General features: G+C 41.5%; 1 protein-coding gene and 1 long non-coding RNA gene across 3 annotated transcripts in view; both read right to left on the bottom strand.

Annotated features, from left to right (window-relative positions):
- The window catches only part of SNX1 (sorting nexin 1), a 39,644-nt gene that overhangs the window by 3,043 nt on the left and 13,579 nt on the right, over positions 1 to 23,022 (bottom strand). For both annotated transcript variants that reach the window (XM_047074974.1, XM_047074973.1), the window contains exons 2-11: positions 22,470 to 22,578; positions 16,669 to 16,796; positions 16,054 to 16,120; positions 10,843 to 10,886; positions 8,724 to 8,865; positions 7,923 to 8,001; positions 7,401 to 7,476; positions 4,654 to 4,767; positions 4,374 to 4,467; positions 2,937 to 3,142 (exon numbers count right to left, since the gene is read on the bottom strand). In XM_047074974.1, coding sequence (XP_046930930.1) covers positions 2,937 to 3,142; positions 4,374 to 4,467; positions 4,654 to 4,767; positions 7,401 to 7,476; positions 7,923 to 8,001; positions 8,724 to 8,865; positions 10,843 to 10,886; positions 16,054 to 16,120; positions 16,669 to 16,796; positions 22,470 to 22,578 — 1,059 coding nt within the window. The remainder of the gene's footprint in view (positions 1 to 2,936; positions 3,143 to 4,373; positions 4,468 to 4,653; positions 4,768 to 7,400; positions 7,477 to 7,922; positions 8,002 to 8,723; positions 8,866 to 10,842; positions 10,887 to 16,053; positions 16,121 to 16,668; positions 16,797 to 22,469; positions 22,579 to 23,022) is intronic.
- Positions 9,916 to 10,835, bottom strand: LOC124508515 (uncharacterized). Its single transcript, XR_006961270.1, has 2 exons — positions 10,625 to 10,835; positions 9,916 to 10,441 (listed from the first exon to the last, which is right to left on the bottom strand). It is a non-coding gene; the product is annotated as an uncharacterized LOC124508515 (long non-coding RNA).

The following is a 23,022-nucleotide window of genomic DNA, read 5'->3' on the forward strand; positions in this document are numbered from 1 at the left end:
CCCCTGGCTCTGCCTGGGGTAGGGCTTGGGGGGCAGGGGGACTCTCTCCCAGCAGCTGTGCTAGAGAAGGACTGACCAAGGGCAGGTTCTGCAGCCGTGTGTTAGTGCCCAGCTGGAAGCTTCACATCAAAAAGCACAAGCTTGGGTAAGACTCCTCTCCAAGCCTCCAGTGGGGCAGTGCCATGCTGCTTCATGCTACTTCCAAGGTTGGATGGCTGGGAGCACAGCAGGTGGCCTGATGCCAGTGCCCAATTCTATGGCTTCTGAACTGCCTCCCTCAGATTAGTCTCTGGGTCTACATACTTTTCCTGATCTCCTGCCTGCCATGTGCCAGGAACTAAGAATACAGTGGGGAATGAAACACGTGGTTCTACTTTTATGGAGCTTGTTAGAGGTTGACATATATTAATAATTGCAAATAAATAATTACAAGTATGCAGAGTACAGAGTAAACAAGCAGAAGATCTATCTCAAAATAACAAACTTGGAGACCTAGCTTAGTCTGGGAGATATACCAGGGAAGCCAACCTAAGGAAGCAACCTTTATTTATTTATTTTTTTCAAGTTTTATTTATTTTTGGGACAGAGAGAGACAGAGCATGAACGGGGGAGGGGCAGAGAGAGAGGGAGACACAGAATCGGAAACAGGCTCCAGGCTCTGAGCCATCAGCCCAGAGCCTGACGCGGGGCTCGAACTCACGGACCGCGAGATCGTGACCTGGCTGAAGTCGGACGCTTAACCAACTGCGCCACCCAGGCGCCCCAGGAAGCAACCTTTAAATTAACACCCAAATAGTATACAGGATTAGCTTAACAAGTCTTTAACTAAATACCTGAAGCTACCATGGGGACACACACGGCTTCCATCCCATCCATACGTTCAACTGATAAATCAAGGCCCCCAAGAAGCTCCCCAATGTCCACTTGCTGGTTTTCCCAGTTTCCAGTTCTTTTCTCTTTTTTAAGATTTTTATTTTTATTTATTTTATTTTTAATTTTATTATCATTTTTAAGTAGGCTCCACCTCCAGCGTGGAGCCCAATGTGAGGCTTGAACTCATGACCCTGAGATCAAGACCTGAGCTGAGATAAAAAATCAGGTGCTTAACTGACTGAACCACCCAGGCACCCCTAAAGATTTTTATTTTAAGTAATCTCTATACCCGTCGTGGGGCTCGAACCCATAGCCCTGAAATCAAGAGTTGCATGCTCTACCGACTGAGCCAGCCAGGCACCCCATCCCCTCACCGTTTCTAGTCCCTCGATCACATTTCCAGAGGACAGTTATTGGCGTAACCAAGCCATCCACCACCCCCACTGGCTTAGTAGCTTCAAGAGGCAGCCTGGATGAGAGATCTGTACCTGGGGTCAGCCTCCCAGCCCTGCTCCAATTTGCTCTCTGCAGAAGTTTTCTGGATGTTTTCTAGGTCTCCTTAGGGCAGGCCTTTGCCAAAGTTTGAACCTTAGGGAGTGAAATGCCACCAAATTCACCTTCCCCAGCGCTGACTGTCACTGCTGTTCACTTGCAATTTCTAAGCAGCTCTCAATGTCAAAGTATAGGTAAAGGGTAACCTTGTAAGACTCAAGCCTAACTCTCTGGGCTAAGGGTGGTACAGTTCCAGGTTCAGGGAAGAGCATAAAACAAATATCTGCTCATCTCCCCAGCCCATCACCCTCTCACGATTATGAAGAGGGCAGGTTAAGGGTCTCTAAGAAAAGTCCAGCTTGCAGTTCTGCACTCAAGCATGTTGCCTCAGACCCTACATGGAGCTCTAGGCTGGGCCTCTCTCATGCCTGGGGGGTCACATCCAAGAGCTATGCTCTCCTGAGGCTGCAAACGATGCCCCCCTCTGAAACTTTCCCAGAGAGGGCCCTTCCCTAAGGTAGTGCTCCATTCTTCATAGTCTGAGCAGTTCTACAAATTCCAAAGCAGGTTATTTTTCCAGCCTCTTATCACTCTGGAGTTAGCAGCAAACCAAACGGCTGAGGGAGACAATGAGCGACCTCACAGGCTTTATTGAGCAACTCTGCCACAGAGGAAATGAGAGCCCTGGGAGCAGCTTGGTTCTTGATAACACAGGGGCTCCCTGGTCGGGGAGATGCTGGGGATGAGGAGTGAGTGTGGCTCTGTTCCAACTCAGAGGCTCATCCTGGTCCCAAGCTGGAGAAGGGGCAGATTCAGTCCCTTATAAGGCAGGCACCAGGATCCCTCTTGGCTCTTTCCTCTGTCTCAGGGAGACCATGCGAGAGCCAGTATCACTGCCCAATGAAGCTGCCTCGGCTGCTCTAAAAGGTCATGGGAAACCAGACTGCCCCAGTTACCAGGAGAAGAGGTGAGGTGCTAGATCTGAGAGGTAGGCTGCAGTGTTGTTAACAGTGTGGTCGGCACAGCACACAAAGGACGCTGGTGACAAGCTCTTTCAGCCCTGTGGCCACACTCCTCCATGCAATGCCAAGACGATTCCGTGTAGTTACCTGACTGCCCACATTAGAGGGACAAGTGGAAGCCAGTAAGAGCTCTTACGAAAGGCAAAGCCGCCGCTTACTGTTAAGGAGGCAAAGACCAAAGAACTGAGGAGTCATTGCTCCAGGGGGCCAAGACAGCAGATCTGTAATAAGCCTCATTTGAAGAAAGGAGCATAGAGGACTGTGTGCGGCTGTAGCAATAAGGAGGGGCCTACCTGAAAATTCAAGAGTAGTCTTTTCTCCAAATGCATTTTAAAAACTGGCTATAAGGCCTCAAAAATGGCATAGTGATAACTAGCTAAAAGTTAAAATGGATTTTTTGGTTCACAAGATACCTTCTCTCTTGAGAGTAGAAAAAAGTTACACCTACTTTCAGCTATAATGGATGAAAATTTCTTGGGAAGGGGAGAAGGAAAACAAAGGCAAATTAAATAAAGGGGAGGAAAAAGAGGAAAGCAAACAGAAGCTTACACGGACTATGGCCAGGAGACGAATGTAGTCACTCAGGAGCTCAGCAAGAAGGAAGAAGTCATTGTTGGCCTGTTCCTGGTGAAGCTGCTCAATTTTTTCTTCCACCTCAGCCAGCTGGGAGAGTGCCCGTGACAGTGCTGTGTTGTCCTCAGAGCTCCCAAGCATGGCTAGACTCTTTGCAAACTGGGCTGTGTTCAGTGCGAGCTCTGGAAGGAGGAAGACAGCAGAGGCCTCTTATCTCAAAACGAAAAGGGACAAGTCAGCTGGCATTGCATGGCATGCCTTAGAAATGCTGCCTTCTGCATATCTAACAACTGTGGGCTCTGCAACTGAGTCACTTACACCACAGCCAACTGTACTTAGAAAAGTGAGGGGAATGCAGTGTGGTCACACGAGCAGGGAGAGACATCTTCTGTTCTAAGTTTCACCAAGTTAAGGCCTAGCCTACTTGGAAGCAGCAGCTTCAATATTCCTGGAGAACTAGGGGCCAGTTAATACAAACAGGCCAAAGGAATGATTCTAATTTTTATGTTAAAGCTCATTGTTAGTCTATTTGCACGAGAGTGAATGTACGTGCACACTGCATAGTCTTACATGTCCTAAAGCAGGACAAACTTTTTTTCTAGGAAGGGTTAGATGATTTAAGCCTATGGATCACATAACGGCCTCACTTTCTTTTTTCACTCATCCCTTTAAAAATGTAAAAGTCATTCCTAGCTCACAGCAACAGGCCTAGGGCTAGGTGTGGCCCATGGGCTGGGCCTTATTTTGCCAATGCTCACAATGGCTTCATTTTAACAGTTTTCTGCTTGTTTTGATTTCTGTTTATTACCACATTTGTTTGTTTATTTAAGTAAGATTCATGCCCAGTGTGGAGCCCAATATCGGGCTTGAACTTATCACCCTGAGATCAAGACCTGAGCTGAAATCAAGAGTTGGATGCTTAACTGACTGAGCCACCTAGGTACCCCTGATTATTACCATGTTTAAGGCAGAGAAGGAAAGCATTCAAACTTGGCAAATTTTACTAGCTCTTAGACAAATCTCACCAAAGAAAGGTGAAGAAAGGTTAGGAGACTTATATGGTTTCCCTGAATTTACATATTGTCTATTTGACCATGTAGCTAAAGTATGTGACATCACTTTGGATATAAGCCACCAATTCAAATCATACCAACTAAAGTCCATGTCCCACGTGAAGCTGTATGTGAGGCAGTTCCCCTGCACCCCTCCCAGCTAGAAGGCACAATGCTCACAGTGGCTGAGTCATGTTTCCTGCCAGGAGGTGCAGGGCGTATCTTTTTGATGAGAACATCAAGGACCAGGTGGGCTGAGAATTTCAACTTGAATGGCTGACAGGGTTGGGAACAGCATGCCCTCCCACCTATAGCTCACTGGAGACATCTCCAGCTCTGAGTGCATTTCCGAGGTTGTTACCTTTTCTATGGTTCACCAGAGTTTCTACAACAGCATGCAGCTTCCGTAAGCGCTGCTCTTCACACTCTACTTCTTGGAGCTTCTCCTCAAACCACTGAAACACACAAGTCCAGATCTTTAATGGAGGGGAATCCTATAGGCATACAGCACAGGGTTTCCATAAGGGACTGAATTACCTTAAAAGATAAGTCTCTAATCTGAGAAATTTCAGGATTTTTCAGCGCTTCTGACCCATAAGACTGAGGGGGCAGGGGAAGCCGAGAGGCACAGGGCTACTCACAATGTCTGATTCATTCATCTTGATGGTCATTTTGCTGACTGCGTCCGTGGCTTTGTTGAACATCTTGAGGAGACCAGCGCCACTCAATGTCTGGGTACCCACGGCGCGTGGCAGCTACAAGACCAAGAAGGCGGGGATGGCAAGTTATCTTCTGCCCCTATTTTAGGTTCAGAAGAATTAGTATCCATCAGATGACATGCCCAAAACTTGCCAAACAATTATTTGAAATGTAGACTGTTGTTTTCAAAGGCAGTTAGACACATCTGTAACTAGCACATATAGAAAGAAAAAAAAATCAAAGGACTATGTTTAACATAATAACAAAATTTTCATTTTGAGATAGGGTACAGAAAGAAAATACAGTAAGATTGTTATGTAGCCAGGTGACCTCATGTTGAGATGGTCTGCTATCCCAGGCATGAACTGCTTAAATACCAAACATGCTTTTGTTAAAAGTTACGAGATCCTTTGGATAAGCATACTCTACACACAGCTGGACTTAAGGTCTTGAGAGGCTCTAAAGTTGTGCTGTGATTCCATTTGAACAAAGGTCTAAGGACAGGAGCATTATTTACTCAGATTGGGGTTACTTTTAGGGATGATCTTGTTAAGCCAACCATGCCAAACATTTAGAAACAATTTGGTTGGTTCAGTCTTACCACTTCTTTCCTAAAGTATGAAAGGAATGCTAAAGAATCTACAGTAAATATATTATACGACAGTGAAAAATTAGATTTTAGTGCTCAGGACGGTTAGTCAAGTAATTCTCAACTTGGGGCCATTTTGATACGTAGGGGACATTTGGCCGTGTCTGTAGATAATTCTGGTTGTTAAAACTGGGGTGGAGATGCTACTGGCATCTGGTGGATAGAGGCCAGGGATGCTACTAAACTTACAACACACAAGGCAGCTCTCTACAACAAAGAATGATCCAGCCAAAAGTGTCAATAGTGCTGTTGTCAATAAACCCTGTTTTAGGGGTATGAGGGAGGGATGAGGGGGTAAAAGGGAAAAATGGATACAGGAACCCCAGAGGAGGAATGAAAAGATTTAATCACTAAGTAAAGAAATTTTAATTAAAAAATTTCATTTGGGGGGGGAAAAACCACATGTAGCTAGTACCATTTTCTTCATTAACATAATTCACACTGTATGCAAATTAAGTAAAAATTAACAAGTAAAAACACGGGGGCACCTGGGTGGCTCAGTCAGTTAAGTACCTGACTTTTGGTTTCGGCTCAGGTCATGACCTCATGGTTCCTAAGTTTAAGCCCTGCATAGGGCTTTACGTTGATGGTGTGAAGCCTGCTTGGGATTGTCTCTCTCCCTCTCTCTACCCTTCTCTCGCTTGCTCTGTCTCTCTCTCAAAATAAATAAATAAAAACTTAAAAAAATAGTTAAAAAAATAAATAAAAGTAAAAACAAAATGAAAAAATAAATACAAAATGATAGTCCTATCCTGTCACTTATTTCCTTCTACTTTTCTTTCATATGGGATACAACATCGTTTGATTCCAGTGTTGCTTTTGATCTTTACTGACTAACATGTTCCTATAGCTCTATATACCTGCTGTTTCAAGTTTCACATTTTATTTCATTTTTTAAGTTTATTTATTTTCAGAGAGAGAGAGGGAGGGAGGGGCAGAGAGAGAGGGAGAATCCTAAGTAGGCTCCATGATGTCAGCACAGAGCCCCATGTGGGGCTTGATCCCACCAACCATGAGATCGTGACCTAAGCCAATATCAAGAGTTGGATGCTTAACCAACTGAGCTACCCAGGTGCACCAAGTTTCACTTACTATTATTATTATTTTTTTTAAGTAAGCTCTACACCTGACATGGGGCTCAAACTCACGACCCCTCAGATCAAGAGTCACATGATCCACCAAGTGAGCCAGCCAGGAGTCCCATGTAATTCTTATAATATAGATTTCCAATGAATATACATGAACGCTTCTGTATACTTTTTGTTTTATGATGAGAATAAAGTATTTGCTGTATTGATATATAATACTTAATTCTTCAATTATTAGCAATTGGGCCATCTCCAGTTTTTCACAATCATGAATAGCCTATGCATAGCCTGTAAAACAGACGGTCTACTTGAATCAACACTTTTGCTATATGGCAGTTCTGCGGTCGGTGGTAATTGGTTTTTACTTAATGCCCCCCAGCTCCTTGCACAAAATAAGCATTCAATTTGAGCCAAGTCATAACCTATGAAAGACATACAAAGGACTTGCCAAACAGATCACTGTGTTGTTCCAGTAAAACACCAGGGTGCAGTCTGACTCCTGAAACCAGTTGCTTTTAGGGTGCCTAGGTGGCTGTCAGTTAAGTGATCAACTTCGGCTCAGGTCATGATCTCACAGTTCGTGAATTCGAGCCCCATGTCAGGCTCTGTGCTGACAGCTCAGAGCCTGGCGCCTGCTTCGGATTCTGTGCCTCCCTCTCTTTCTGCCCTTCTCCTGCTTGCACTCTGTCTCTCTCTCTCAAAAATAAATAAACATTAAAAAAATTAAAAATAAAATAAAATAAAATAAAATAAAATAAAATAAAATAAAACCCGTTGCTTTTGACTACAGGCAGAACTTCTTTTATTTCAAAGGCTGAAAACTACCTGTCATTCTTGAGGGCTTACAAATTAAGACACAGTCTTATACTAGGTTAAATGCATATTGAATGAACTAGTTTCATTTCACTAGAGGCAGATATAAATTATGAAATTCAGTTTGTACAATACTAACCTCTTCTTTTTCTAAGAACTCCCTGACATCAGGATCCTGTAACATGGTAGGATGATTCACAATCCTCTGAAGGTACCTACAGGGTATAAGCAGTTATCTGGTTAGTCAACCTGGCCTCACAAGGTTTTGGGTGTCAAGCGTATGTCTTTCATTACTTTAAAATGTGCTCAGATAAGGCACTTAAGTATGACTCTGCTAATAAGCACAAATTCATGTTCTTCACATTTCCAAAGAGAGAAGAAAAGTAACTGCTCAGAAAGAGACCTCAGAGCCAATTATATCTGACTGCGAAAGAGAATATCATTGTCTGCTCACTTAGGGTGAGGAAAGAAAAGAAGATGGTCTGTTCCTAAGGTGGGAAGGTCAGAGACCAAGGAAAGGTTAGAGAGCTAAGAGAGGTGTGAATCTTTAATTCAGCCAAGTCTCATCTCTACTAACTCAAGTGAATGTTTCATAATTAAGTCTGTTTCAGCTTTTCACTTGTTCTTATGTTACTCAGGAAAATGGATGTATGGCATTTACCTTTCTAGAGCGGCCCTCCGTTTTTCAAGAAATTCTGCAGAAGAGGAATCTTCCTTCCCAACTTTCACTTTTGTCATTCCTGGAATGGAATTTAAAAAGTAAAAATAACTGTAAATCATCATGAATTAAAAAACAAAACAAAACAAACAAACACCTGTGAGAAAGCCCACAAAAGGAAAGGCAATGAGAACAGCATTACCAAAAACAACCAGAGGCCACTTCTACACCCCTATGTTGTGAGGAGACATGAACAAAAGATTCTTTACATGAGAATCATTTTTTGAACTAGTCTCAAAGTGCCGAAGGTTGTCAACTCTGGGACTTGCAGAATATTATATGTTTTCTAAAAGGGCCGCAGGACTCTAAGTCTAGATGAACAAACATCAACTGATGGCAATGGGAAGGTTCCTCAGCTCCCCCAAACCTCCATCCAATTTAGTACATTTCAATCTGGAGGAATTAGGAATCATTTAAGACTCCTGATACCAATACAAACTCAAACACCACACGTGTACGCACACACGCGCGCGCGCGCGCACACACACACACACACACACACACACACACACAGCTGTGAAAGCTCAAAGCATAGCCTCCTATTGCACCCAAGGAAAGAGTACATGTCAAAACATGCTATTTCTCTAGGACTCATGTGATTTACAGGAAAACATTGGAAATATTTCTTTCCTAACCATAAGATTCCACAGTTAAGAGAAGTATTCTCATATACTAAGTAGAAAGTATATTGCAGAAAGAACACAAAGGAAAAAATCCAGGCAGAATTAAAGACCACACGCTTACCTATTAGGCTTTTCTCGGGTGGAGGAGGGACAATAAAGCCATTCTGAGAATGTTTCTCCGAAAGCTTCTCGTAAAGACCCAGAAAGTCACTAAATCTTCTTTTCACCGCAAACTGTTTACTCCTGAACATTGGTAGGCTCGTCTTGGGGACAGAAAAAACACAAGGCGATATCATTTCAAATAGAAGATGAGCATCTGTAAAGTCATCTGGTTGATGTGAAAGGAGTTTACTTCCCAGATCCCTATCCTTTAGCCACCTGGCAAATAACTTTCTCCAAGGCTGAGATTCTTAAACCTTCTGAACTACAGTCTCCTCTGTCAGGAAGTCTACAGAGCCCTTCTCAGGATAAGAATATTAAATGCATAAAAAATGTTTAGCATTACAAAGGCAACTAATTAAATTCAAATCCAGTTCTACTTCCAGGTTGAGAACACTTGTTCTAAAAGGAAACAGAAGGGGGCGCCTGGGTGGCTCAGTCGGCTAAGCGTCCGACTTCAGCTCAGGTCATGATCTCACGGTCCGTGAGTTCAAGCCCCGCGTCGGGCTCTGTGCTGACAGCTCAGAGCCTGGAGCCTGTTTCGGATTCTGTGTCTCCCTCTCTCTCTGACCCTCCCCTGTTCATGCTCTGTCTCTGTCTCAAAAATAAATAAACGCTAAAAAAAATTAAAAAAAATAAAAAAATAAAAAATAAATAAAAGGAAAGAGGTTGAAGTCTAGTTTAAAGAGGAAATCTATGGTCACCTACAACCCATTCATCTTGCACTGCCTTATTAAGGGTATTTGCCGCTGGAAACAAAGCAGTGAAACAAAAGACAGACTAGAGGGGGGAGGATCAGGTGAAATATCTACACTGTAGACACTTTAAACTCTAAAGTGTCACAGGATCTAGAACTCACAGGGGGCAGGCCAACAAGTAGTAGTAAGACAATATAAAGGAAACTTCTAGCAAAAAAGACGAGGCCTATATCATAATGACAGATCATTTAATACTCACCAGGTAGGCAAAATCTAAGGAGGCTGTCCTTGCCAGTTGTTAGCAGGGGAGTATATATATCAATGGGAACTTTTACACACATGCCAGTGGGAGTATAAATTGGTACAAAGACTTTTTTAAAAGTTTGTATTAAAAAAAAAACAGAAACAAAAACAAAAGTTTATATTCCTTTTCCTCAACATCTGCTCTATCTAGTACCCTGGGGGACTCCTCCTGTTTTTATACACTCTAGAGAAACTCTTCTACGTGTGCACTAAGAGACATGTGCAAGAAAGGTTGTGGTTCATAATTACAGAAACTGGAAACATGCCAAATATTCACAACAGGAAAACAGATAAATATATTATGCTATAATCACACAATGGACTAACTACAGCTACACACAACATGGATGGGTCTGAGAAACAATGCTAGTAAAGAAAGCGCTATTTTCAGCATGATGCCGTTTTTATGAAACTTAAGGACAAAGCAAAACAGCATATTGTTTAGAGATACATATGTGAACAATTTTTATAAAGGAAATGAGAGACAACTCAGGAGAGTGGTTGTCCTTAAGGTGTGAGGCAGGGGATATGACAGGGAGAAACACGCAGGCAGATTCAATGGTACTCATCTTAAGACTGGTGGTAGGTTCGGGGCTTCATTTTTTATGCTTCATAACCTGCATACAACATTGTGTAAGTTTTGTATGCATTAATGTTATATAAAAAAGGAAGACCAGACCTGAGGGGTAAAAGGGCAGGGAAAGTATTAAAAGAAGTTCCACACAGGAAACCTCGTAAGAACTGACAATTTTTAAACACATGACATAGTTTGGGGCAATCCACCAAACTAGTTTTAAGCCACAAAGTTCCTACAAAGGACGGGAAAAATGTCAGAGATACCACATGTCTTAATAAAACTTACAAAGTTTCACACAGAAGTGTTAGCTCTCTGGAAGAAAAGTGGAAAGGCTCAGATGAGATTACCAAAGGGATGCAGGCTTGCTCCATCTTGAGTAAACTTGAAGGAGGATGTTGGCAAAGAAACTAAGGAAATACCCAGAAATAATCTGAATGATGACCTTCTTGGTATAAACACCCAAGTCTATTAAGTTGGTTACCAGCTGGGTCGCTTGGACTCACCTGTGTTGTAACTTTGTAGGCTACATAGGCATTCATACCATCCCCTGTGGGAAAACAAGAAAGCGTGAGAGGAGTATTCTGCAAACTAAAGCAGTGCTGATCTTGCTAATATCTAACCAGGAGTCATAAACCACAGGGGCCCTGTATAAGAAGAGACACTTGTTTCATCTCCAAGCTTTATAAACTATCCTACAATCTCCTACTTTGCCTTAAGGTCTTTGCGGCACATATCATGCCCCCACAGATGCTGGCGGGGTCCCAGGTTGAGTTAAACAAGAGAGTCAGCCCCCTGTTCCAAGGCCAGGCTCCATTTATACCCTTCACAAAGCAGCACTGGATACTGACAATCCATCGGTTGTTACCATGCCAATATTTGGGCTGGTTATACACATCTGTCTAAAATCAAACAATTCTCTTGCTGTATAAAGCAGGAGGAGAAGGAAGGAACTGATGTAAAAGGAAACAAGCAGTTCTACCCTAAGCTAGCTCTGGGCTCGGTTTGCTCTTTCAGAAATACTGTCACGGACCCCTCCATTGGTGCTGGGGGACACTGACCTCTCTCATCTAGCATGTTCATCCAGAGCAAAGGGCCTGGCAGGAAGACGCTTCGGCTGCCTGATGTCACACAAATCTCTTTCCTGGAGGAATTATTTTTCTGAAAAAGCCTTTGACTGTTAAATAATTTGGGATTCAAGCAATTGTTTTTCTCTGTGGTAGTGTTCTGACCTAGACCACTTAGGGACATAAAGGCACCACTGACTCCCTGAGCAGTGAAAAGACATACAGTGGACTCTGACAAAGCTCCAGGGCTAGAATGTGGTGTTTTGGGTTGGTTTTGTTCCCTTCTTCCCCCACTCAATTCTTCCTCACACCAAACAGGAAAACCTAGGTCAACAATTACTAGGTGCTTATGATTCTGAACTGGTCCTGGGAGAGGGCCCAGGGGAAGAAGGTGCAGTACTGGATCGGCAGGGCACATACAGCAGGCAACCTGGTTTCAATGAGACGGCTAGGAATGCCTGTTTTTAAAAAGTACACAGAGAACTTGGAGATTATACAGGAAGGAAGGGCTTGTCTTCTCTACCTTTCTAATACTACCAAAAGGGTGTACATGAAACAGAAATCATACGCTAACTCTTAGAAATTACTGCGTATCAATTACCACTGTTAGTTCTCTTCTAACCGCTACATCGCCTAACACTACCAAGAACATTTACCACTGTTAAAAGGAAAAAAAAATCTAAATTTACTTTATAGAAAAAGTATTCAAAATTTCATTCAGAGGTCATAGTCAAATTTCCAAGTGGTCAACCCCGTAATTTAGTGCCTGCAAAAAAGGAAGCCTAAGTGCAAACATACGTAACACCTAACAGCAAAGCAAGATCATCAGTTTGCCAGCCTATCAGCTGCTTTTACTGAGGCAATGAGTGAGGGAAAACATACCTGCACGTACACACAGAGTTCATAAAATATGGAAATGGGCTAGTAATACAGCAGTTTTAAATTTACATTAACTTCCTAAATAATTTCAGAGAGTTGGAGATGGCATATGCAAATTACCATGGCTCTAAAAAGCACATCCTGGGGGCGCCTGGGTGGCGCAGTCGGTTAAGCGTCCGACTTCAGCCAGGTCACGATCTCACGGTCCGTGAGTTCGAGCCCCGCGTCAGGCTCTGGGCTGATGGCTCGGAGCCTGGAGCCTGTTTCTGATTCTGTGTCTCCCTCTCTCTGCCCCTCCCCCGTTCATGCTCTGTCTCTCTCTGTCCCAAAAATAAATAAAAAACGTTGAAAAAAATTTAAAAAAAAAAAAAAAATAAAAAGCACATCCTGGTAGAAGTGGGATCCTATTTATTTATTTGTTTGGTTTTATTTTTTGTTTTCACTTTTTAAAACGTTTATTTATTTTGAGAGAGAGAGAAAGAGAAAGAGAGAGAGAGAGACAGAGACAGAGAATGAGAACACGTGCGCAGGGGAGGGGCAGAGAGAGAGGGAGAGACAAAATCCTAAATAGGCTGCACTCAAAGCATGGGACTCCATCTTATGAACTGTGAAATCATGACCTGAGCCAAAATCAAGAGTCAGATGCCCAACCGACTGAGCCACCCAGGTGCCCCAAGGTTTTAAGTAATCTCAGTGTGGGGCTTTAACTCATGACCCTGAGATCAAGAGTAGCATGCTCTACCAACTGAGCCAGCCAGGCACCCCGGTTTCTAATTATTTAGATGTGGGAAGGAGAAGCACATGTTGAATAAACAGCCCACACAAATAGAAGGTGTGGTTGTAAAAATCAGGTTTTTTTGTTTTTTGTTAATGTAATCTCTACATGCAACATGGGGCTCAAACTTACAACCCTGACATCAAGAGTCACATGCTCCAATAACTGAGCCAGATAGGGTGCCCCAAGATCAGGTCCTGAATATGAACATGCTCTAAGCAGCTGGTTTCTTGGCATCAACGTGACTAAGAATTTAGACTATAATAAAGGGAATGAAAGCTTATCACTAAAGGGATCTGTGTTTAAATAAATCTGATCCACAGGATGTTTAAATTACTGCTATGGAATGAATTCTGTAATCCTAAAAAGATATGTTGAAAGTCCTAACTGCCAGCATCTCAGAGTGTGACCTTATTTGGAAACAGGGTCTTATAGAAATCAAGTAAAAATGAGGTCAGTAGTAGTGGGCCCTAATTCAATACGACTTCTGTCCTTATAAAGAGAAATGTGGACACAGAGATAGAGATATATAGAGGGAAGACAATGTGAAGACGCCCAGGTAGAATGTCATGTGACAATGAAGGCAGAAATTGGGGTGATGCAGCTACAAGCCAAGGAATGCCTGAGGCTCCCAGAAGCTAGAGGAGAGACACAGAAAACCTTCCCTAGTGCCTTCAGAGGGAGGATGGCCTTGCTGACACCATGATTTCAGAATTGTGAGCAAATATATTACTGTTGTTTTAAGCACTCTATTTGTAGTACTTTGTTACAGAAGCCGTAGGAAACTAATATACTCCCTCCCTCTTCTCGTCTATTAAACTTCATGACTTTTATTTATTTTTTCAAAACATCATGACTTTTATTTATTTTTGAATGTTTATTTATTTTTGAGAGACAGAGAGAGAGAGAGACAGAGTATGAGCAGGGGAGGGGCAGAGAGAGGGAAACACAGAATCCGAAGCAGGCTCCAGGCTCTGAGCTGTCAGAACAGATCCCAACATGGGGGCTCAAACTCACGAACTGTGATATCATGACTTGAGCTGAAGTCAGACACTTAACCAACTGAGCTACCCAGGCGTCCCTAAAACATTATGACTTTTAAATATTAAAACAATTAGTATTATTCAATTATTCTTATTCTACTAAGGATTTAAAGCAGGTAAAGTTTGGGGCACCTGGGTGGCTCAGTTGGTTAAGCGGCCGACTTCGGCTCAGGTCATGATCTCGCAGTCTGTGAGTTCGAGCCCCGTGTCGGGCTCTGTGCTGACAGCTCAGAGCCTGGAGCCTGTTTCAGATTCTGTGTCTCCCTCTCTCTGACCCTCCCCTGTTCATGCTCTGTCTCTCCCTGTCTCAAAAATAAATAAAACGTTAAAAAAAAAAAAAATTAAAAAAAAAATAAAGCAGGTAAAGTTTAACTAACTTAAAATCAATGTGCTTACAAAATACTTATAAATATTGGAGAGGCAAAAAATAACCCCCCACATGTAATCCAAAGTACTGGCCCAGGCTCTACCACGGACCATACTGTGACCTGACAGGAAAGCTGCATTTCACCTAGTAGTCCTCAGTTTCCTCTACTACTGGATGGGGAAACTGTATAACATGCTCATAAACATCTTACCAGTGCAACAATCTAGGAAAAGTCAAACTCAACAAACCATTTTGGCATAAAGTCTAATTACAGTTTATAAATTCCTGTTTCTAGGGGTGCCTGGTTGGCTCAGTTGGTTAAGCATCCGACTTCAGCTCAAGTCATCATCTCACGGTTCGTGGGTTTGAGACCCATGTCAGGCTCTGTGCTGACAGCTCAGAGCCTGGAGCCTGCTTCAGATTCTGTGTCTCCTTCTCTCTCTGCCCCTCCTCCACTTGCACCAGGTCTCTGTCTCTCAAAATTGCATAAATGTTAAAAAAAATTTTTTTTTAATTTCCTGTTTCTAGTTCAGAACAAAGGGTTGGATATTACATTTTCCTCTTGACCATATAAACAGCACCCATGTTTAGGAGGAAAGGTTCTGTAAAGCCTCTTTTCTCAGGGACTGTACCTAGAACAAGGAAAGTTGAGGCCTGTTGCTCTCTGCTCGATAATAGCTTTCACAAATTTGCGACATGGGAAGGCCATCCAGAAAACCCAAGTTCTGGCCAAAATTATGTATTGTGCTTTTTGAAAACCCAACTTCCCCCAAACTTGACCAAAATTCAACCAGGTCCTTTAGTCATTACCTATCAAAGAGAGATACACACTTAGGTACTTCTTTAGGCTATCAAGAATGCATGATAAATAATATGTAACAAGAATTCCAAACTTTTTAGGGGAAAAACAAATTTAGTACCCTCAAATTTTAGAACATGTTTTAGGATGCTTAAATAGAATTTATGATTTCAAAGAAAAGTAAAATGGTCTTATCAACTCTGTGGGAAAAAGCAATTTTTGGTTGTTTTTTTTTTAAATGTTTATTTTTGAGAGACAGAGAGTGCAAGTAGGGGAGGGGCAGAAAGAGGGGGACAGAGGATCCAAAGAGGGGCTCAAACTCAGAAACTGTGAGATCATGACCCAAGCCAAAGTCAGATGCTCAACTGACTAAGCTCAGGTGTCCCGCAATGTTTGGGTTTTTAAGAAAGGATTCTGGGGCACCTGGCTGGCTCAGTCAGTGGAGCATGCAACTCTTGATTTTGGGGTTGTAGGTTCACGCCCCACCATGTTGGGTGTAGAGATTACTTAAAAATAAAATCTTTAAGAAAGAATTCTAATAGTATTTAAAGTCTCTGATTTTTTTTTCCCAAAAGCAAAAAAAAAAAAAAAAAAAGCCTAATAAAGTACTAGGTAACTACTATTTCTAGCCTTAGAAGCATAGCAAGGTGAATAATCTTACAGGAGAGAGAATGATGAAGCACTTCACATTTGCTAATTCAGCTCTAGAGGTAACCATGTAGAAACTGGCTAGCCATGTTTTCCTTGGCCACATCCTAACATCAGAAGGATGTTCAAGTACACTTACCTATCTTCTCAGGATCAGTTATACCAACTGTCAAATCAAATTGGTCTTCCTGTTCTTCTTCCTCTAGCTTTTAAAGAGAAGACAAACCATGAGAGTTAATACACAAAAAAGGCTGTTAATTTTGCCCTGTACTTACCTTGTTTCAATTTAACAACATTAATTTATATCCTTCTACACATCAGTGTTAAGTTCTGTCCATTTCCAATAATTCCAATGAATCAACCTCCACAATTTTAAGGTGAAGATTGCTCAAAGGACTTTGTTACATCTATTCACCTAAAACCTTATTGTGATCATAATAAATAATTACTAGATTTTGTAAGACTTGTGTTTGTTGGGCTAAAGAGAGAATGAGGAAAGACTATACTCTTGAATATGGGAGCTTCAGATATTAAGTATCATTAGTGTTCACTGAAAGCCTCTGTGTTATCCTCTGGGTAATAGATACTCTGACCAGGAAAGAGTTCTTTATTGGATTTTGGCTGTCCATTAACCATAAAAGTCTTCTTCAAGAGTCATAAATATTTTTTCAAGGTTCATAGTCAACTGAACTTTAGACTGGCAACACAGTCCTAAAAATCCAAAAGAAACAAGACCAATAGCACAAAGTCTTACCTCCTCATAGCTTGTCTGGGGCTTAGAAGAATTTGTGGCTTCCTGTGGAGGAAGAGAAATCAGCGTTTTGGCTGGCACCTTCTTCTGATTATTTTGTGTACTGTCCAGGGAGAGCTCCACTGTGGCATCTAAAAATAGTTGATATTTTACAATGCAGATCCATAATGGGTCTCTGATGGCTAAACTTCAGTTCTATAGGCTAAGACAAAAAACAACAGCAACCACTCACAATACTTACACGTTTTCAAACTAAAAGAGTGAGAGTAGAGAAATTTGACCTAGGTGAACAGAACAAGGGAAGAAGTTTTTACATAGATAAAAGGGGAGTATGGTAAGAGAAGTGCTCTTTTGGCACTAGTTTGGCAGAACAATCTCTCCCATTTCCAAATACAACTGCTTAGCTATCCTCTCCTACATAAAATTTAGGCAAGAATCAGGTATTAAGCAAAAAGACTACATAGCCAAAGTCAGATTTTACTTTACTAATTAGGAATTTACTTTACTATTTTACTTTACTATTTACTTTACTATTACCAATTTACTATTAGGAATATTCCCTTAAAACCCTATATAAACTCTATTTATTCCTGTTATAACTATTTGTAAAAGAAGTGAGTTCAGCTAGAGTTAGATGTACTGACAGCAAAAAAATGACATCAAAGGAAATCAGGAAAACCGTTAAGCTAGAAAAAACAGACCCAAAATACAAACACCGTAACACTCGGGGAAAGACACTACTCGTCACACCTGAGATTGGCAATCCATATCTTAGTTGTTTTAGCACAGTTTTTGTTTTTTTTTTTGTTTTTTGTTTTTGTTTTATAATGTTTATTTATTCTTGAGACAGAGACAGAGCGTGAACAGGGGAGGGGCAGAGAGAGAGGGAGACACAGAATCTGAAACAGGCTCCAGGCTCTGAGCCGTCAGCACAGAGCCCGACGCGGGGCTTGAACCCACGAAGTGTGAAATCATGACCTGAACCGAAGTTGGACGCTTAACCGACTGAGCCACCCAGGTGTCCCCTCCCCCCCTTTTTTTTAATGTTTAGCACAGTTTAAGAATTGTTTACAGGGGCACCTGGGTGGCTCAGTCGGTTAAGCGTCCGACTTCAGTTCAGGTCATGATCTCAGAAGTTTGTGGGTTCAAGCTCCTCCTCAGGTTCTGTGCTGACAGCTCAGAGCCTGGAGCCTGCTTCAGATTCTGTGTCTCCCTCTCTCTCTCTGCCCCCTCCCTGCTCACACTCTGTCTCGCTCTCAAAAATAAACATTAAAAAACTGTTTACAATTATACTTTTAGATCATCTTGCAAAGATTATGTTTAACACATGCTATCCAAGGGGGATAAAAAGATGTTGTAACATCTGAAAATCTTTCTAATAAAAACCGTTAAAAAAATAGTGCTTAAAATTGCTTTTGTCTATCTGGGAAAATCTGAGTTGAGCACAACAACTCATTCCGTAAGTGTTCTAGAAAGGGGATTTTAAAAGAGCATTATGTACCATTTTTAGACATTAAATTTTTTTTGACTAATAAAAAGAATGCACTTTCAACTTGGAGCAATAGAACTAGAAGTTCTAAACAGCTAAGATTTTTTTCCTTTTTAATAAAGAAAAACATAAATAACTACTTGGGTTTAGCCTGATCAGTAGGCATTCAATTTTACTCTTAGAAAATTCAAATAAAGCTATTTGTTTTTCTTTTCTAGACATTCCTTGGAGCTAAAATGAAACCAGAGATGGGGGTCTATAAGGTATAACTAAGTCCTAGATCAATGTTCTAATCATTAAATATGAATCATGTCTACAAATATGGATGTCACACTGTTGGAATTGGTAGCTACCAGGAAAAGAAGGTGGCCATGTAATCTGACCCTGGTGTGGGTGTACAAAACAAAAAAAAGTACACATGATAAACATCTCAGGGTGGTAGGGCTCTTTGGAGCAAGCAACCAACTGAAGTATGTTAAAGTTACACCATGTAGGCCCCAAGTAAATAATTAAGTTAACAAATGTGTTTGGAAATGAAACAGAAGGCACTTGTTTGAGAGAATGTGCACATGCAAATCGAAGACGAGTAGAGAGAGAGAGAAAAAGAGATAGAGAGAGACACTACCAAGCAGGCTCTGCACAGTCAGCGTGGAGCCTGATGCAGGGCTCAAACCCACAAACTGCAACATCATGACCTGAGCAGGAAGTTAGATGCTTAACTGACTGAGCCATCCAGGCACCCTGGAGGTACTTCTTATTTTAAACCTTTCACTTATTAAGTGCTACTGAAAGCCTTTTGAAGAGCTATGTATCTTTTACTGATATTCATGTGACAAAGATGCCTAATCTTATGTTAGAAAGTGGTTTTTTTTTGTTTGTTTGTTTGTTTTTTCAGGGTGCCTGGGTAGCTCAGTTGGCTGAGCATCTCACTTGATTTCAGCTCAGGTCATGATCCCAGGATCATGAGATTGAGCCCTGTGTTAGGTTCTTCACTGAGTGTGGAGCCTGCTTGAGATTTTCTCTCTCTCTCTCTCTCTCTCTCTCTCCCCACCCCCCCCACCCTTCTCCCCTGCTTCTTTCTCTCTCTCACTAAAATAAAAAAATAAAAATTAAAAATTTTAAAGGGGTTTTCTCTGCACTCTTGACAAGAGTAATGGAAAAGCCTTTGTGCTCCATCACAGAGACTCAGATTGTCACTGAACTAATCATGTGGAAAATAAACTCAGAACATTTAAATCTCCACAATCCATATCTAAGACACCTGAGAAGCTACTCAAGTCCTAAATTAAATGTCTCATTACAGGTATTCCTTTCATGTTCCTTTCTTAGTAGTGAGGCAGGTACTGGCTGCTTATGAAAACAGTAGGGGATCAAAGTAAATCAGAATCTTCATTACTAATAAATATGTCCGTGATAAAGATTTCCTACATGTTCATGTACATAAAATCCAGCCATAGGGGTAACTCAGTCACACTAAGATTTCAAGTCTTCTTATAAGGAAAGATAATATGAATGTTAAGGACCCAGAGAGAACCCCCCTTTTTTTTTTAATTTTTTAATGTTTATTCATTTTTGAGAGACAGGGAGAGACAGCATGAGTGGGAAGGGGCAGAGAGAGAGGGAGACACAGAATCCGAAGCAGGCTCCAGGCTCCAAGCTGTCAGCATAGAGCCCTCAACACGGAGCCTGACGGGGGGCTTGAACTCACGAACTGCGAGATCATGACCTGACCCTAAGTCGGACACTCAACCTACTGAGCCACCCAGGTGCCCTGAGAAAAAACCGTTTTTAACCTGCCATATAACTAAAGATAATTCATTAGATAATTGCATTTCTCCTCCAGTAACTTTATCCAAAACAATTACTACCAGAATGAACAGTGTGCACTTTTAAGTTTCAGAGATAAAAGGAATTGGAAAATCTTCTAATAAATGATTAAAGTCATTCTAACTTCTCTTTCACGTCTTTAAAAACAATTTTTTTTTAATGTTTATTTATTTTGAGGGAGAGAGAGACAAGAGTGCAAGCGGGGGAAAGGCAGAGAGAGAGAGACTGACACAGAATCCGAAGAAGGCTCCAGTCTCCAAGCTGTCAGCACAGAGCCCAACGCGGGGCTCAAATTCACTAACTGCGAGATCATGACCCGAGCCAAAGTACAACGCTTAACCGACTGAACCACCCAGGCACCCCACTTTCACGTCTTTTAAATTTCCTACCAGAGTTCTAATGAGAGGACCTTCCCAAGATGTTATCCTCTGCCCTCCCATGTCTCCCTTTGCTCACCACTCTTCTCTGAGTTGCTCACTCTAGGAAAACAACTCCTGTGTGTTCCGTTCCTCCCTCTCTCCCCAGGTAGAGTACCACAATTCAAATCACCTCCTGGGCATTTTCCTTTGCACTTCAAATTTAAAATATCTCAAACCCAAACTCACTTTTCCCTCAAAGCCAGTTTCTTCTTTCAGAATGTAGTTCTCAAAATGTTCATTTTCTTCTTAATCCTTGGATTTGAAACCTTTGACTCCATCTTCAATTCCCATTTTTGGATGTCCATTACATCCAATCACTAACAACAACAACAACCAAATTTTGTTGATTTCTCTTTTGAAAAGTTTTCACCTTTCCCTTCCCATTTATATCCTCTTATTTTTGGTCATTGCCATATCATTCTTTTTCTTTCTTTTTTCTTTCTTTCTTTCTTTCTTTCTTTCTTTCTTTCTTTCTTTCTTTCTTTCTTTCGTCTCCTTCTTCTTTTCTTTTTTTGAGAGAGAGAGAGGGTGCAAGTGAGCGAGGGGCAGAAAGACAGAATGAAGCAGGGCTTACCAGAAGTGGGGCTTGAAATCACCTGATGTGGGACTCGAACTCACTAATCATGAAATCATAACCTAAGCCGAAGTCAGATGCTTAATGATTGAACCACCCAGGTGCCCTGCCATTTCATTCTTAAGCAAATCTGTAACTGCCTTCTGAAGTATCTAGTTTTTCTCTACTGCAATCCATTTTATATAGTAATTCCACTAGATCAGTCTTCTCAAAATATTACTTTACCCATATCACTCTATTTTTTCTTAAAATTTATTTATGTATTTATTTAGAGAGAAAGTGCATGTGCAAGCAGGGGAGAAGCAAAGAGAGAAAATCCCAATCAGGTTCTGCACTGTCAGCACCGAGCCTGACATGTGGCTTGAACCCATGAACCAGGAGATGAAGACCAAAGCCCAAATCAAGAGTCAGATACTTAACCTACTGAGCCGCCCAGGAGCCCCTGATATCACTTTCTTTATTCAAAATGGCCAGTGGCTCTTAGTTGACAGTAGGATGAAAATTCAAACTGTAATTATTACTGATGTCTAAAAGCCTCCCAAACTACATTTCAAGCCTTTTCTTCCAGGGCTTCTCTAAGAACTCCCTGCTCTGGTTCAAGTTTATTGACTGGCTTTCAAACTTACCTGCCCAACCATTACTACTGTTTCTCCTTTTTCTCCTACATAAATTCTGCTTCTTCCAGGAAGTCTTCCAAAGTCACTCTTAGCCAGAGTTTCTCAATGTGGGCACTACTGACATTTTGAGCTAAATAATTTTTTTGTGAGGGCTTGTCTTGTGTATTACAAGGTTTTTAGCAGCATTTACATCCTCTATCCACCAGATACTAATAGCACTACCAGCTGTGACAACCAAAAATGGCTCTCACCATTGCCAAGTGTCTTTTGGGGGGCAAAAATCACCCCCTGCTGAAAACAGGGAGGCCCTCTCAACAAATAATTATTAGGCCCAAAATGTTACTAGTGCCAAGGTTAAGAAACCCCACACCATACTAATGTTTTTCAAACTGCAGGCTGTGGCTCTTTGGTGAACTATGAAATCAACTCAACGGGTTGTAAATAGCAGTTAAAAAAAAAAGGAGAAACAATAGAAAATTTCAGATTGTATTGTAAAAGCAAGTCACTTAATAAAACTTTGTTTCAGTTTTATATAAATATGTATATATTTTGGATTATGACACAAAATGTAATTCTTACTATGAGTCTTGGTCTTAAAAGTCTAAAGCTACTACTTTAGTCTGATCTCAAAGATCTGAGACAGTATTTCTAGCATTCTTGCCACATTTATATTGTTTAGTAGCTTGTCTAACTCGATCTGTATGTTTATGTCTTACTCCCTAAACCTGTCAGAATCTTGATAGCAGGGACTATATTCTACATGATTTGGAATCCTCCATAACCATATCCTTATGTGGAGTTATGTTTCCAATATACATCTTGCTTATTAACTCAGCAACTTAGAAGACTTCTAGTGTAAGTTATGAGTCCATACTTGCCTGCAAAGAGATCCTGTGGTTCTTGGTCTTGTTCCTCAGGGATCCCATTTTCTTTGGAGCCATTGTTGATGGGAAGGGAAGCAACTCTCTTTGGAGACTGGGGCTTACTCTGAAAATGAAGAGACACTCTGAATAAAACAGTACCATTAAAAACAAACCTAAGGGGCGCCTGGGTGGCGCAGTCGGTTAAGCGTCCGACTTCAGCCAGGTCACGATCTCGCGGTCCGTGAGTTCGGGCCCCGCGTCGGGCTCTGGGCTGATGGCTCAGAGCCTGGAGCCTGTTTCCGATTCTGTGTTTCCCTCTCTGTCTGCCCCTCCCCCGTTCATGCTCTGTCTCTCTCTGTCCCAAAAATAAAATAAAATAAAAAAGTTAAAAAAAAAAAAAAAAAAAAAACAAACCTAAAAAGTGACTTAATGCATCCCTCAATTGCACCCCAGGTGTTTAGGGAAGACGGGCCCACGATTCAGTCAGTTCAATAAGCAGCAAATCATCATTAGTGATGTAAGTACTGCCCAATCACAGAGCTAAAATAAACTCACAGATTTCAGGGTT

This window comes from Lynx rufus, unplaced genomic scaffold (assembly GCF_022079265.1).
Source record: "Lynx rufus isolate CCGP_SWC_20201006 ecotype Redwood Valley unplaced genomic scaffold, mLynRuf1.p SCAF_13, whole genome shotgun sequence".
Taxonomy (NCBI): Eukaryota; Metazoa; Chordata; class Mammalia; order Carnivora; family Felidae; genus Lynx; species Lynx rufus.